Here is a 17828-nt window from a genome sequence, read left to right on the forward strand (position 1 = left end):
AAGTTATTGAATTAATTGAATCATAAAATACTCATAAAAAAGTATATAAACACTCAAAAATGTTTAGTGTTGTACTTCATGTTTAGATTTCGATAAGAATATACAGTAATAATAGTTTAACTCCCGCTTTACATAAACGAAAAAAAGCAAACACTAAAAGTTTTAAACCACATAGATATACATTTTTTATTCCAAATTTATCAATTTTATAAGGCCTTTTGACACAAATATTTTTTATGACTTTGAAAAAGTTTCTGATTTCTATAAAAGTTTTATTCAACTGATTGCAGTTTTTTTTGTTTTTTGTTATCTACAGCAAAACTTATCTAACAAAAAAAACTACACCTCTATAACAGGATCAACTACAAGTATGGTGCAGTCTAGTAAATATTTTACATATGAAGTCATTTGATAAAGATAGTCTGTAGTAGCATTTTATAATTCGTAATAGAGTGCTATGGTAATATCTTTATAAGTTTATGTCTTTCATTTCCTATTTAAAAAGTTAAATCAATAATAGTTTGCTTTTAAAGCACAATTTTGTAAGTTGAATAAAATATGATACTTATAAAAAACTTATAACAACCAGTTCCTTTTTAATTAGTCAAATAGCCTTAAAACGATTTCTTTATTTTCGAACACATAGTTTTAGAAAAATTTTAGAAGACAGTTAACTACAAAATAAAAAATATATTAATTCGTAAATTTATTATTCTATTCCTTAGATGCAAGTTTAGAACTTTAAAAGTTACTCTTAAAGTAAAATAAAAATAAACTATAATAATAATACTAAAACACACACAAAAATAATTATTGATTTCTTATACTTACAAAAGTAAGTTTGTTTTTCTGTAAACTTTTTCTTTATTTAGTTTAACTACTACGATTCTAAAGTATTTTGATTTGATAAATTAAAACATAACAATAGTGTATATATGTACAAAAATAGCAAAGTTTTGTTTACTGTAGTCAAAATTTAAATATTAACAGCTTAAAACTAATAAAAAAATCTAAAAAAGCTTTCAAAACGAAACTGAACTTTTAATTATTTTTTATGTAGTTTCTATTGACCGTAGTTTGTATTTTGATAGTATTTGTCTAAGTTTTACTCTTATTCTTTATCTTTAAAGAATAAAATAAACGTTTTTCAACAAGATTAGTATAAAAAGTTGTTCTTTAAGGAAATAATTAGTTTTAAAATATATATAAACCTTTTAAAAAATTTCATTTAGTTAACAAAAATTCCCATGATATGTTTTTATATATGTCAAGTAAATTTAGTTTTAACTAAGAAGAACAAAATTTTTAAAAAAAGATACTGCAGTAGGTAAAAGTTAAGAAACTTATAAAACAAATTTAATATGTTTAATTAAACTGTTTATTCATTAAACTTTAAGTTATAATGATTAAATTAAAAAAATTATAAACAAATATAAGTTAACAAATTAAGCAATTTAAAACATAATTCGACCAAGTCCTTAAAGTTTTAAAGGTATGCAGCAAACGTCGCAAAAGCTAAAAAGTATAAAACTCAAATGAAAATAAATTAAATTTTTTTTATTGTATTTTTTCTTGATAATCCTCTTCTTATTGCAAAACTCTAAAAGTAATGTTGCTTTATAAAAAACAATTTAAAAAAATTTTAAGATTAATAGAACCCAAAATATCTATGTTTTTATGTAGACCAAATCATACTTTGAAAAGTTACACTTTAATTAGTTTTGTTATATAAAAGTATAAGTTGCTTGTGAGTCTTGTTTTACAGATAACAGATTACATACACTTGACAAGATACTAAATATGTTCATATATAAATCTCTATAAAACTAGTTATAAGAATTAATATAAATTTTTGATTTTAAAAGAAATTAGCTTTAAGGACTAAGACTGTCAAGCATTCTTGATTTAACTTTTTTAGCGTAGAGAGCAAAACTACATTAATAGTTTATAATTTCTTTCCGTGTCTCATGTGTTACTTTTTGCTTTAAAAATTGATAACAACTTGAATTGTCCATTGAAATTAACCTATCTTTCTAAAAAAACAGCTTAATTATTGTATTAAAAATTCTCTAGAAACTTTTGTCATGTCCTTCACTTGTTTATAACGTAATCAATTTTTAAAACGCTAGCTTTTCAGTTTGTTACATATATAAATGTAAAACGTATAGATTTAGTTTGAAAGTTAATATATAACTCAGAAAAACCTAAAGATATCAAAAAAATAAAAGTTAATTTAGTTTTTTATTTCAACCTTTACTCATTTACCCAAAGTAAAACTCAAAGTATATATTCATTAAAAGTTTCAAATTTTATTGTGCCAAAAAAATAGCTACTACGATTACAAAAACATATATCCAACTTAAAGAACACCAATAAAACAAAACAAAACGGCAAAAGTTTTCAAAACACAGCTAGTGCCAACTTTCAACTTTTGACGCGAGACTTTCAAAAAAACAGAAATTTCAACAAAACACTACAAGAAAAGCGTGATTCGTTGCGATTCTCGATGAAGAGTTGCAGTAATCCGATCAGCAGCAAAAGTCCCGAAGTCCCTTACAGAAGCCCTTCTAGCGCATCATTTTGTCAGCACACCCACGTTTAACTTTATAACTTATAAAAATGTGCATACATGTTAACAATAAGAATAGACCGTTAAGAAGAGTTTTTATGCTGCAACCTTGTTTTAGATTGAAGTAACGAAAAAATTTTAAACTAGTTATATAGTGATGCTTGAACGTTACTAAAAACTTTAATCTTACTTAATTTATAACATTTATACAAAAACTTTGGTTTTATATTTTTAGGTGCATCTTTATTATATAGAATCTTGTTTATTATTTCTAACGTTGTTTATTTATTTGAGTTCCTAGTTTTTTTATTAAAGTTTTATAAAAAAAATTTAAGAATATTTTAAGTAATCTTCTTTCATTGTGAATAGTAACTTATAATAAAGTATTTTAGTTGTCTGACACAACCAATGAACTATAAATATATAATGAAAGACTAAAAAGCAATAACCTAAGGTGCTACTTCATAATTTGCATGTAAGTTTTCTTTTTAATAATATTTTTCTTAAGTAAACATTTCAAATCAAGTTTTGCTTTTATACTATGCAACAACCCAAATATAAAACTGCACTATGAGTGTGTTGGAACTTTTATAAAACAGCTAAATGTTTTAAAATTTGTAGTCAAACGAATTTAATAGCTCTTATAAGTACTAAAACGCATTCAAAAAGTATATCTTATTTAAACTACTATCTCTATATCTAAATGGTCAAAAAAAAATATTTTAAAGTAATTAAAGTAAACTAATTAGTAACACTTAGGTGCAAGTTCATCAGTTTTGATCAGTTTAAAAAAGTTATGTTACCTTATGAATGTGTGGTAGCTTAGATTAGCTTAATGGTTACATCAGGATCAAAATTCTTATTATTATAAAGAAATTTATGAAAGTAAAGCATTTTGGCTTCTAACCCAACCGTAGGCGCTGCCTCCGTATATTTATATTTAATACTTTACAGAAGACATAGTTTTTTTTTGTATTGTTTATTTTTATGCAAATTAATTTTTTGTTGCAGTTCAATATGGTTTTTTGTTGTAAATATTTAACTACAGAAAAATAAAGCAAAGTACAAAAGTTTAGATGTAATATTTATCAAAGTTTACTTCAGTACGACAATTTTATTTGAATCAAAACTTAAGTTTTATTAGTTATTAAGAACTGAGAACTCTTTATTTCTGACAACCAATATTTTTCTTCTTCAACCAATATCTTCAAGTGATATTTTTAAAATATTTTTACACTAAAGTCTAAAGAATAAAAAGAAATATTTACGCTATTTAATTAATTGTAAACCAAGTTATGAACAGTATATCAATAGTTTAAAGTTATCTTGAGTATTACTTTAAAATATGCTGAACTCCTACAAATTTAGCTGCTATGAATAAATGGTAGGTTTTTCAGTGTTACGTACTCATCTGCCTACTATTGACGTATTAAGTACAAATTCTATAAGTTTCGAAAGCGCTAGATTACAAAAACATCGACTAAAAGCATTTTTTACTTCTTTAAAGGAGGCCTTATGTAGAAAAATATAATAACCTTGCTCCAGAATAAATACTATAAGTCTTACGGAGAAAACAAAATTTTCATTTGCACCTTAAAACATAATATTAATTTAAACTATGAACTAGTTACGAAGTTTCCATAGTTTAAAGTTTTACAATACGAAGTTAAATGTATTATATACTTTAAGTTTTTTCCTTTTATCGTATTTTTTTGAACATTGAAACATGTTAGCTTTACAATGTAAGGCAAAATTTTTAAAAATAACATGACTTTAGTTCATACTTGAATAATTTTATTAAAAAGTTAAAGAAAACGGATTGCTTATTAAGATTTTGCATTCTATTATACTGGTATTTTCAAATTTTTTAAAGGTGAAACAATTTTATGTACCTAAGAAAGTTTTAGACAATTATGCAGTAGAAGTTTGTTTAATTATTTAAATTGTATTTTTTTCTAAAGTTTCAACAGAAAATACTCTGTTATTAAAAAACTTTTTATAATTATTACAATAGTAAAAAAAATATAAATAGCAAGTAAATATATATATTGCTTTAATGTTAGTTAAAGGGACAAAATCTGTTCCAGCCTGCGGAAAACTGTTTATTTGTTCTAAAAGTTTTTGTCCTTAAAGACTAAGTTGAGTTACTTTATAAAACCTTTTTGCTGAATCTGATAACAAATAATGAAAACACATAACTGCTTTAAAAATATTATGCTGACATGATATTACAAAAAAAGTTAATTCGTTATGTTCAAAGCTAAAGTTATAGTGTTCATTTACTTACCTTGAATTGTCACTTATTTTAATTATCTTAAGAAAAAGTTTAATGTTATTCTATACTTTTTGAATATATACAAAGAAACTTTATACTAATAAAAAACGGTTTACTTTTTATTGCTCATTATAACACAAAACACTATAAAAAAAATTTGACAAATTCTGTTTATTAAATATTTCCAAAGCAAACTATGTAAAACAAAACTTTAGTTTGTTAAATGGTGTTAGAATATTAAAGTTTCAATTAATTATAATTACACAATGTCTAATTAAATAGTGAAAGGTTTATTTAAAACTTACAACTTAAACTTTTCTTTAAGTAAAAATGTATACAGTCAACCTGTTAAAATACTGTTTTTATTCGAGAGACTATCTAAGAAAAAGCAAATAAAAGATTTTTTAACGTTTTTTATTTCTTTTAAACAGCAATAACTAAAAATGTTTCTAGCACAAATAATTTAAAAAGCGTCTTTAATTTGAAAATATTATTGTTAAAGGCATTTCTCTGTTTTTTTAAATAAACTATTTAAATTCTAAGACATTAAAGAGCTGCTAATAATAGTTTTTCTTTAATAATTTATACAGAACTGTTACTTTTCACTTGAAAACATACTAGTATGCTTTTACAAATGCTAGCTTAAACATTTAATAAACAATATCTAAATTTACTGATGAAACTTTACTTCTATCCTGTAATAATTTATTACTGTTTCTTTAAATATGTTATTTTAGTTCGGACACATTTTCTCAAAAAAGAAGTAAAAGCTTATATATCTTGTTAAAAAGCATTACAAATAAAACAATAAACAAGCACTAGTGACTTTTATCAACCTTGAAATTAGCTTGTATTTTAGACCTTAGAAAGTTTACGATAGTAAACTTGATAAAACAATTAGGTTCTGAGTATTTTATATTGACATATTTCCAAAAAAAAGTTCATCTGACGTAAGTTTAAAATCCTTTCTGTCGTGCGTAAAGAATCAACTCAAAAACAAAAACACTGAAAGCTAACGAAGCAAAGTTACTGTTTTAACTTCACAGAAGATTTACAATTGTCTGTGTAGCAACACTCTGGCCCAAGTTCCGCTTTGTCTACCTCGCACAAGTATAGCGGCAGGCAATTTTTCACAGGAGGGCTGTCATCCAGTCTTGCAGTGGCACAAGCTTTTTTTTTATTCCAGTTTTTAGACAGTCTGAAACATACTTAACTGAAACAATTTAATAGTTATAGTATAGAAAACTGTTTTAGGTATACATTATTAATAATAAATAAACGATGTTTCTAGTAAATTATTAACGTGGTTAGACCCACAAGTCATAATAAATAAAACTTAAACTGTGATAAAATGTTTTAAGTTTATCAAAAAATAAGATTAAGAAATAGAGTAGCTAAAATATTTTTATCAAGTTAGAATTTTTTACTGAAATTTCATGCCAACAGAGAATAACAAATATTTAAATTCAATAAACGGCGTTTTTTATTAAATCAACTTAGAGTTGAGACAAATATTATATTTTTAAATTGTTAAGTTATAATCATTGTACAGATAGATCAATCCTAAAATGTAGTATCAAAAAGATACAAAGTCACATGAATTTAGAAAAAAAAAGCAAATAAGTTTAGATAATTTATTTTTTTAAAGTAAAATAGCAACTAAATAACTATAACATTAATCTAGTCTATAATTTTTTTAACAGCCATTAAAAAAAACCTTCAATATTTTATTACTAAGCTTGTTTCAAAAAGTGAGTAAAAAATAACACGAAAAAGGAATTCTTACTTTGATAATAAAAATTTTTCAAGGTAGCTTAATACTTTTACCTTTTTTTTGTATCTTTTGCTGATGTACTAAATTTTTCAATTTATATACACATATGTTGTAGTTGTTCAAAGGTTAAACTGCTATTAGTATCTAGTTATATAGATCCAAACGAAACAAGTTCATTGGAATATAAAACAAAAATTTGCAAAGTACTCACTTTTGGTATGGAATAAAATGAGTACTTTGCAAATATATTTACAAATTCTTTGTAATATTAGGAAGGTGAACTTATTCGTTATTTATAAACACAGTTTTTTTTTTAAGAACTGTATTGTAACGAAGTATAATGTAAGCTGTCAGACAACTTTAGATAATAAAATATAGTAACAAAGTTATACTAAAATAGTAAAATTCTAATTTAAAAAAGTTAAAAATGTGAATAGTATTAAAATAAAAAGTTATAATTAATAAACTTATACTAAATACTTTTTATCGTTAGAATCATTTTTCTATGTATTTAAAGTTTTTTTTTTTATAAAAATAGTAAACACTGCTGTAATTCGTTTTTTTAGATTGTTTTTATACACTGAAGTAATTTCGCAAATAAAGTTTTACAAATGTTTTCAACCATATTGTAAACATTCAAACAATTCCCATATAGATAGCAAGTACACGTTAAATTTTTTTCAAATTCTTAATTCTGCAAGCATGCAAAAACAAACATTGCTTCACCGTTAGTTTTTACTGAACTTCTCCAAACTTTTGTTTGTACTTGTGTTGCAATGCAATGTGACTAAACAGCTGGGGCTGGTTTTATCAAAAAAAAAAAGGTTCCTCTGCAACGTCCTTCGAAAGCAGTATAAAAGCTGATGAAAAGGTTTAACCATATACTCATACTTTAGTACACTTTAAGACAAGTTCAAAAATTTATACATGTCTTTTGTGATGAGCTTCAATTTACACTTGCTGCTGTTAGCGGCAGTATTTTTCAGCTTTTCCTCTTGCAGCTACGAAAACGTCAAACTTGTTGATAACGGCTACGAAGGCGTAGTTATTGCAATAAATCCTAATGTTCCAGAGGACCAACGTATAATTCAATCTTTGCAAGTTAAATTTTTTCTAATTTCTGTAATAAAAGTAGAACACAGTAAAGATTGTACTGCTTTAAAATGTGTGTTACTTTCTTATTATGTTATTTAAATTTTAGCCATATTACTCAAACTTAGTAAATTTACCTTCAAGATAAAGTAGTAAAAAGTTTTGAATTATTCTTTAACAAAACTGACTTTTCTTCAAGAAAATTTGGAGCGACGCGTCAAAGTCGCTGTACATAGCGACGAAGGAAAGAACTTACTTTAGGGAAATCACCATTCTAGTTCCGACCACCTGGACTTCAGGGAGTTATGGGAAGGCCGGAAAAGTGTCCTATGACAAGGTTTGCAAACCTAAAAACTTATAAGATACCACAACAAATTATATCGAACTTTTATACAAAAAAACACAGCTTAGTTATACTATATTTTCTTTGCAGATTTTTAAACCTAGTACTTTTTTTGTACCCTAAAGTACACCAAATTTTTTTTACCGAAAAAAAAAAACAGCTTTAGCTATCTGTTTAATATGATAATATGCGTTTTTTCAAGAAAAATGTTTCTTATGACAAGGTTTATTAAACATAACATTTTTTGTTTACCGCAAAAAAATACATCGAATTTTTCTCATTAAAACCAAAAACAGCTTAGAGTATTTGGTTATTATGATACGTTTTCTATGCAGGTTCGTAAGTCCATTACTTTGTGTACAAAACACACCAATTTTTTCTTACTAAAAAACACAGCTTCTTATATATGATTATTATGACATATTTTCTAGGCGGATGTGCTGATTGCAGACGCTCACCCTGGTTACGGTAACGAACCTTACACCCTGCAGTTCGGTTTGTGCGGGGGCCACGGGGAGTACATCCACCTCACCCCTGATTACGTCATAAATGACACCCACGTTGAAAGCTGGGGGCCAAAAGGTTGTAGTTGACTTTAAAAACTCGTCTTTTTTAACTTGCTTGCAGCATGAATATCACCTTCTCAGCAACACACTTATCGTGTTTACAAGACAAACTTTGCAAAACAAACAAATTTTTTAAATTTCACACTACTTTGGTTTTATGTGCTAAATACAAATTGAAATTTTACAGGAAAGGTGATTGTCCACGAGTGGGCGCATTTGAGGTGGGGCGTTTTTGACGAGAGCGGCGGGGACGGGTATCCTGAGTTCTACATTAACAAGGACGGCGAAGTTGAAGCAAACAAGTTAGAATTTAAAAAAAATTCTAGTTTACTTTTTTTACGGTAAAAATTGTCTTTTAACTATTCGATTTATTTAGTGGTATTTTTTTTTCTTTACTTTAAAAGTTTTGATTTGTAGTAAATATTTTAACTCTCTACTTAGGACATTTTTTTCACGTTTTTTAACTCTATTTCAAACTTACAATTTATAAAAATATCAATTATAACAATATCAAACCACAAGTATTAAAAGTTAGTATTATAATTAAACAGCACACCACAGCTTACAACCTTTAAAACTATAGGTGCCCTGTTGGCTTGAAAGGTGAACTGGTTCACGTAACCAAAAACGAAAACGGCGAAATTGAATCGAGCGATTGCGACCAGGACGATCAGACTTTCCTGCCGAATGAAGGAGAATGTCAGTTTATTCCCAACGAAAACCAGGATGACGTCACCGCATCGCTGATGTCACTACAGTACTTAGATTACGTCAGTGTTTTAAACTCTCCACCGCAATAGCAGCATTTTATTTCTGATTATTAATTATTTATTTGTATTACTTTTTTTAATAATCGACTAAATTAATTTTTTTATTTGCTAGCATATTTAAAGTCTTCGGCGCAACAAAAATATTTCATATCAAAACTCCTTAATACGTTTTCAGACACGGCTAACTTATTTCTTTACAAACAAAAACAGGTGGTCCACTTTTGTCACGACGACCAGAGCGACCCGGCCAACATGCACAACAAGGACGCCCCGAACGAACACAACAAGCTGTGCAGCCAGCGAAGCGTGTGGGACGTGATCACTTCAACCGACGACTTCAAGGGCCTCAAGCCCGCTTCGGTCAGCAATTTGGAACCGATTTTCAACGTGGTCCAGCAGAAGCAGTCCGGCCAGTTCGTGCTGGTCATCGACACCTCAGGAAGTATGGGCAGTAACGTGAGTAAAATAGTAATGTGGTAAACGTAACTGTTTGTGTTTACTATAAAAATACTTTAAGTTTACCGAGTAAAAAGCTCGTTATTACTTGAGTAACGGTCATAAACAAAATATTTCATTAGCACATTTAAAGGAGTAGTTATAAAAATATTAAACTGGTTAAAAACAACTCTTTCTAATAAGTTTGCGAATAAAAAGCATTTAATTGCAGTAAATTTTCTAAAACTTAAAATAACAAAACCTAAGTACAAGTATTCTTATTCACAAAACATTTACCAAAAACTTTTTTTTTGATTTGACTCATTTTTTTAAACAGAACCTCAACGGAGACGAGACCAAAATGACAAATGCCATCCAAGCTGCCGACGCCTTCATAAAAACTTACGCTTCCGAGGGCTCGTACGTGGCAATCGTTGATTTTGACTCATCGGCAAAAGTGAACAGCGACCTCTACAAGCTTTCCAGTGACAGCCACCGCTCTTACTTGTCTTCGTATCTTCCAACGGAGTCTGACGCCAGTGGAGGTACTGAAATATCAGAAGGTGTAGACGCAGCCGTCAGCGTTAGTAAAAATGTTTCGTTTAACAGTTTGTAGAAAGCATGCAATCATATAATTTGTTGTTCTAAAACCATTATAAAAAAGATATTCATTTACAAGTCGTTAGCAGGCTATTATAAACGAAGTCTTTAGGTGTTTTTTAAAGTCCACACCTAATTTTCAACCAAGATGAAAAACAGTTTTAGTGTTTTTAACAACTTTACAAACTTTAACCGTAGATTCTAGAAAGGTCAGGCCAAGCTGAAGGCTCACAAATCATGTGTCTAACTGATGGCATTGGAAGTTGGTATAACTCAACTGCTCAGAGTGTTAAAGACAAGGTTAAGTTATTAAAATTTCAAGATTTGCTTTTTTTTTTTTTGTTATTCAGTTTAAGCTTATTTTAGTATGTTTAAACTTTGTACATGAATAAAATGGTACAACTTTTATTAAAAATTAAAATAGCTTAATGTATTTGAATAACTTTCTTATCTTAAACTTCCAAAGTTAAGTTTTACCTGTTTTAAAACAACTTCATGTTCTAACAGGGAATCATTTTTAACTCCGTGTTTTTTGGAGTTGCTGAGGGAAATGACTTTTTGACAGATCTGGCCGACGAAACTGGAGGTGCCTGGACTTTTGCAAACTCTCTGGTAGAATTAAAGGACTTTTTTGAAAAAATTTCTCATGACGAATCTGGAAAAACAGAGGGCAAAAACTTACAGGTATTAACTTTATAAATTAAAAAGTCAAACAAAAAACATGTCAGACAAAGCTTTCCATAGCATAGTATAACATAAATCAGCATTTTGTATATAAAACTTATGTATGATTACTTATTTTACTGAAGTTTTATAATTTGCTACAAGTATTTTTCTTCACATTAAACTAGATACTAACTATAGGTATTGTAGATATATAAAAGCACAAAAAATATAAACATAATAAAACATGAAAAAGTAACAGATATATATGTTTTTTTATAAAAATGTAACAAAGTAACTTTCTTTAAAATGTTTTGATTCTTTATACAGATAAAAAGTGAAAGTATTAGTTTAAGCGGGGGAGATTACACCGGAAAAGTATCTATTGACTCTACCATAGGAACTAACACAGTCTTTAGTTTTTCGTACTCTGGAACTTACGCTCCTTACATTGATCTTGTTGATCCCCTCGGCAATTTGTACTGCTCCACCAACCATTTCCCAGCCGGATGTACCCAGCAATTGGGAGTCGTTGATCAGATTTATAAATCAATCACGTTTAAAATACCAGGAGTTGCTGAGGTAATGCTTATAGTTTTAATTGTGAGAATAAATTTCGACTTCCTTTTTTGTAATCATTAGTGTAAAATTTTTAAACCACTTCAATAGCGAAATTTAAACTTATCGCTGTTTTCGATACGTAAAGAGTTTTTTATGAAAAAATTTCCTAACAACTTTTTGTTTGTAAAGTTTTTTTAAACATTTAGGAGAAAAAGGTATGTAATGTTGTACCAATGTTATAAAGGTCGGAGTTTGGACTTATAAAGTTCAAACTCATTCAAGCACCACCGTTACAGCGAGTGTGTCTTCAATGGCATCGGATCCGAACGTTGAGCCGATCTCCTTCAAGTCGAGTATGTCCAGTTCAAGCGCGGATACCGCAACACCAATCATATTATACGCTCAGGTAACAAATAAAAAAAAGTTATACAAAATTGTAATGGTTTGATATGCTGGTACCGACCATACTACACGCCAAGGTACCTTAGCAGTCTAAACTTATTAAAAAAGTAAATAATAATTGGAAAAAAAATCAATGGTTTAGTACAGGGGTCGGCAAACTGCGGCCCTCAAAGCCAAAATCTGCGGACTGCAAGGTACTTTTTAGCTAAAAGCTTACTTTTTTAAAAACTTCATAATGAAAGGTTTTACAATAAAAACTTACAACTAGGCTTTTAGTTTAATAAATATTTTTTAAAGGTGCTAATTTACTGCTTAATTTGTTATACTTTTGGTTCAAAATAGTATAATTTTACTGATTACTATAAATATTTTTTAATAATTGCGCACCTCAAGAATTTTTTTCTGAGAAAATTGGCCTGCGAGTTATAAAATGCTGCCGACCCCTGATTTAGTATGCTACACGCTGAAATTCTTTAAATTACCTAAGTAAGGTTGTTAATGCGTCACAAACGTTTGTTATAAGGAATCTAAATTAATCAAAAAACATTTGGCTCAAAAAGACGGGCTTGAATTTTTTCAATATCTTAAATAATACAAGTTATTTGTTTTTATTATTAGGTGACACAAGGTTTCAAGCCAGTTTTGAATGCGGATGTCAGTGCACTGGTTACCTTTCCAGATGGTACATCCACAACAGTTAAGCTTTTGGATGGAGGAGCATGTAAGACTGTTGAAAAACAATTTATGATATATTTATCTATATGCTAGTTTAGCTTTAAATTTTAACAAAATTTTCAGCACCAGATACTAGAAAAAATGACGGAGTCTACTCAAGATATTTCACGGAATATAAAACTACGGGAAGATACTCAATGAAAGTATGATTTAAGTCAAACTGTATACATAATAAAAAATTTTTCATAGTATAATGTTCTATTATAGACTATATAGACTATTCTTTAAATTCTGTACATTTAAAACTAACTGAAACAAGTTTTAAGCTACTACTCTCCGTCTTAAATGATTTTGTTCTACTATACAATATGGTACTTGAATAAAAAGCAAGCAAAACAAAAAAATCTAATTTTTCAGAAACGATTCTACTTAAACTTTTAGGTTCAAGTAAATGGAAAAGGAAGTTCATCAACAGCAAGAAAGACAGGCATGTCTGCCGCTTACAAATATGGAGTTGTTGCAGACGACGGTTAGTATTTATGTTTACTGATATTCAACAGTTAGAGCAACTTTTTACTATTTTCAAGGAACATTGAAACTAAACTCAAATTACTACGGAAGCAGCGAAATTCTCGCAACTGTGGATGCCGAAGACATAGATGATTTTGAAAGAACAGAATCCCTTGGAGGTTTTGAATACAACGGGTAAATTATATTAGTACTATACTTTTACTTTTTTGTTAAAGTTAACAAGGATAAGTTTGTTTAGAAAAAAAATACGAATTACTGACTAATTTTTTTTCAGTATAAGTATCAAATTTTTTGTAGTAAACGTAAAAACTAACTGTAATATAAAATTTAGATAAATGATTATAACTTTTTTCAGTTGTAAAACGTTTAAAATTTTGTTAAACTAAAAATTTTAGGCCAGCAATTTCTGAAGCTTCAGATCTTTTTCAACCAAGCAGAGTCCTTGACTTTGCAGCCAATCAAATTGATGTTAATAACGTCACAAAAGGAATTGGATTGCAGTTTACTGCACCTGGTGACGATTTAGACGTTGGACAAGGTGAAAAACTTTTTTATTTTTTATTTATATCAGTAAGTGAAATTGTTTTTGTTTTTTTCAAAAAAATAAAATTAAGAAAACATTTTACTTTTATCGCTTAAATTGTCCTGGGTTCAAACAAATAAGACTACTGAGTATATTTTGAGATAATGATAGCTTGTTTTTTTAACTTATATGTTAATTTCAAAACCTTTACCAGCTTCAAGGTACGAGCTACGGTACACTTACAACGACACAAGTTCACTTCACAAAAATTTCAAACTAGAGCGAGAAATTTTGGCTGAAAACATGATTAACGGAGATTTAAGTAGTCCCCTATCTGCAGGAAGCGTGGAAAGTTTTACTGTCGTCATTAATGACTTGCCTTCGTCGGAAAATATTGTAAAGTAAATTGATTTTTTTTTGCAGATTTTAGTAGAGTAATATTTATTTTAAACTTAACGTTTTAAACACTTATTATCATCTTTTCGAAAATTGTAATGCTTTTGTATAAAGCTTTAGATACAAATACGACTTCACAAATAAGTATTTTCACTGTTTAAAGTAGGGAAAACGTGTTTTTACTGATGATTATTACTTTATATAAAAAAAATCAGTTCTTCTGTGTAAATATTAAGAGACAAAAAAACTTTACAGGATTGGGTTTGCACTTAGAGCAATTGATGAAGCTGGAAACGCAGCTGACGTTTCAAATGTGGCAATTTTGGATTTCTTTATGGTCCCCCCAAAAATGCTATTGAGTTAGTTTAATTGTAGTTTTTTTAATTTTTTATACTTTGTTGCAAAAAGAAAGCTTTTATTTTTTTTATTTATATGAACTTGTGCATACTTGGGAAAAAAAAAGTGATAAAATAAATCAGCACACTTGGTAACTTAAGAACTTTTTGGTAACTATGTAAATAAAAAGTGTTGTTCTGAGACAAATAGATAAACATGTTTAAGTTTATGTTTACAGCAAAACATTTTATTTAACTTTATACAAAATAATAGTTCTTCTATTTTTAAAAATATTAAAAAACACTTAACAAAAACAATTACAGATCCTTGTATTGGAGACAATGACGAAATTTTTGTCGGTCAATATTTTCCTGTGCCAGGAGACTGCTCGAAGTTTTACCAATGTGACTCCTTAGGTAATTAATTTTATTAGTTCTAATAAACATTTTTTTAGTTGTTTATTTTTGACTAGCGTGTAAAAGTTGAGCATAATTAAAGCAAAAGTTAAAACTCTTATTACTCTTATTTTTATTCACAATATCTATGTGTGAATACATCCAATTTTGAGGGAAACTACTTAAGTTTAACTAGAAATATGTTTTGCGACAAAATAATTTTTCCAGGAACGGCTAAATTAATGAACTGTTCAGACGATCTTGTTTTTAATCCGACTAAAAATACTTGTGACTACTCAAAGTACGTTCCCGGATGCGAAGATTTAACATCAAGTAAGACATAATGAAATTATTTTGTACTTCTAACATGTTCATCTCAGCATGAATACCAGCTATCTAACTTTAGCTCATTATAGTTTTGGTTTAAGTTGACTGCGCGACTCAATGACCGAAAGGTCTTTCTTTTCGTGCACCCAGTTCCTTTGGCCAAAGTTTTTGGACGTCCTAGTTTTTCTTTTTTGTTCAATAAACTTATTGCTATCAATTTTAGTGAAAAACTTCAAATAGCTTGTATTGCAGGTGTGATAACCAACCAGTGTGAAGGACTTCACGGTGATTTTGTTTTTGACGAAGAGAACTGCATTGGCTATCAGTGTTCTCAAGGTACAAAATAAACAATGATGAGTTTTAGTGTACTAATACCTCAAAAATTTAAACTTGCTCTAAAAATAAAGTCGCGTTCATTGACTCTTTTTGTCATGATTTGGTTCGTTTATTTATACTGTACAAAAATAATATTTTTATTTTTGATTAGTAATACTTACTAGGTAAGCCGTATTAAGTTGCTTGTAAACTAGTGTAGTAAATTAAAAATAATAAAAGTTTTTCATACATTATTTTCGTCATGACGTGTTACATTCCAGCTTAACTAAGAATTTCTTTGCTAGGTATTTTTTTATTAATTTACAGGCACACCATATGAAGTTGTTTGCCCCCCAGAACTTGTGTTTAATCCAGCCATACATGTCTGTGATTGGCCGACCAACGTCGATGAGTGTCATTGATTGGTCAATAAATGTTGATGAATTTACGAAACTGTCGACTGAATTTATCTCTTAGTCGTTAAAATAACGTACATGATCTTCTTATGTTACATTTTTTTTTTCGTTTTTAAAAAATAAACTTTACATTTTGAAGATTGTTATGAATATATTTATTGAGTAATTTTTAGTTTGGTCAAACACAAAAAGGTTACTGAATTCAAACTTAGTATTCTGCAATGAAGACATAAACAAATTAGCAGAATTTTAAATCAAACTTTTTTTTTTAAACTATATGTTTCTCATGCAATGAAAAATATTTATTTTATTTTTTTTTAAACTAAAAAGATATTTTAATCAAAAATTACCAAGTATACCAGATAGTAGCTAAAATATTTTAAGTTTTTTTACTAAACTTCAGTTTAAAATAAAATTTTACTAGTAAAAATAAAAAGAAAAATCATAATTTATACTAAGAAACTATTAGCAAAATGTTTCAGTGTTTTTTGTATACAAAAAATATAAATAGTGATTTATTATTGTATGTTCAAAACTTTTTTAGTGAGTAATAACTTTAAAAATCTAATCATTTTTAACAAGGAGTCGCTTGATTAAATTTAACTAAATAAAAGTACTTGTAGAATAATCCTTAACTTTATACCCTTTGCTTGAAAAAACTATCAAAACACAGAAAAGTTATTCAACTATTTACATCTTATTTTTACTAAAATCGGTGTTTTAGCATTAATTTATGCTGGAATTCGATATTTAACTTAAAAAATAAAAGTGAATCAGTTACAGTTTTTACTTTAATCAAAATACAAATTAAATGGCTAAAAGTTGCTCAATAAATTTTTATTTAGCTTGGGACAGGTTTTTGTCTTTTTAGTATTCGTATTAAATCTTGTATTTTTCTAAAAGACAACTCATATTACGTTATAAGATTCATTTCATTTACTTACATTTGGAAAAAATCAAAAAAAAATTTTTACCAAACTTACAAGTAAACCACCTGACAGCTTATACTTCTGTATCCTAAACCAGTTGTCTATAAACTTTTGAATGGTTATGCACATTAAATTACTGGAAAACAAACAATGTGCACACTATACTACACTATAAAAAGTGTAAACTAATCAAAAATACACTATTTTTTTGTTCGGTTGACTTCTACATACATCAAGTGTTAAGAACTGTTAGTTTATGTTAAATTTTTTTAAACAAATAGACAAGCACACGTCATTTGATTTGTTTTTACTTTAGTAAACTTTCTGCACACAAATATGCACGCCTTTTAACTACTGGTCTAAACGACACTCTTTTACCGTTTAAAAGCTTTTACCAATACTAAGCTTTTAATCATTTGAAAAACTTTAATTAAGGATAACTAAAATGTTTAAAAAAGTTAATTAGGAATTAAAGATAAATTATATAAACTGACATTTAATGCAAAATATTTATTGTTGGTTTTAGCAAGGTGCACGACAATTCAAAATCGGACAATTCAAGTTCCGAAAATTCAAATTTCTAAAATAAATTTAAAGGGCCACAACTTAAAAAGTAGTATACATTTGAAAAAAATTAGAAATATGTATGTTGGTCTTACTAATATCTACAAGGCACTTTTTTTTTTACTTTTTGTAAAGTATTAAAAAAATTTTCAATATGGCTAAAATAAGTTTTAAAGTACATATACTTATTTTTATTATTTTTTTTAATATCTTAAGAAATGTCTAACATTTTACAAAAAGAAAAAAGTGTCTTGTAGATAACAATAAGACCAACATACATATTTTTCATTTATTTTAGATATATAATATTTTTTAAATTGTGGACCTTTAAATTATTTTTTAGAATTTCAATTATCCGAATTTGATTTGTC

The 17828-nt window shown here is 27.8% G+C and overlaps 1 protein-coding gene across 1 annotated transcript; it reads left to right on the forward strand.

Moving 5' to 3' along the window:
* The first annotated feature begins 7545 nt into the window (after positions 1-7545).
* Positions 7546-15970, forward strand: LOC145833513 (calcium-activated chloride channel regulator 1-like). The gene is given in 22 exon segments (XM_082940684.1): positions 7546-7719; positions 7910-8047; positions 8485-8635; positions 8807-8921; positions 9203-9389; positions 9600-9845; positions 10162-10407; positions 10623-10724; positions 10932-11108; positions 11418-11669; positions 11893-12054; positions 12669-12771; positions 12849-12973; positions 13167-13254; positions 13313-13430; positions 13652-13794; positions 13994-14180; positions 14431-14534; positions 14835-14927; positions 15135-15239; positions 15486-15569; positions 15876-15970. Coding segments are annotated over 22 exon segments (3195 nt in total).
* Positions 15971-17828: the final 1858 nt, after the last annotated feature.

This window comes from Thalia democratica, chromosome 4 (genome assembly GCF_965202585.1).
Source record: "Thalia democratica chromosome 4, ktThaDemo2.hap1.1, whole genome shotgun sequence".
Taxonomy (NCBI): Eukaryota; Metazoa; Chordata; class Thaliacea; order Salpida; family Salpidae; genus Thalia; species Thalia democratica.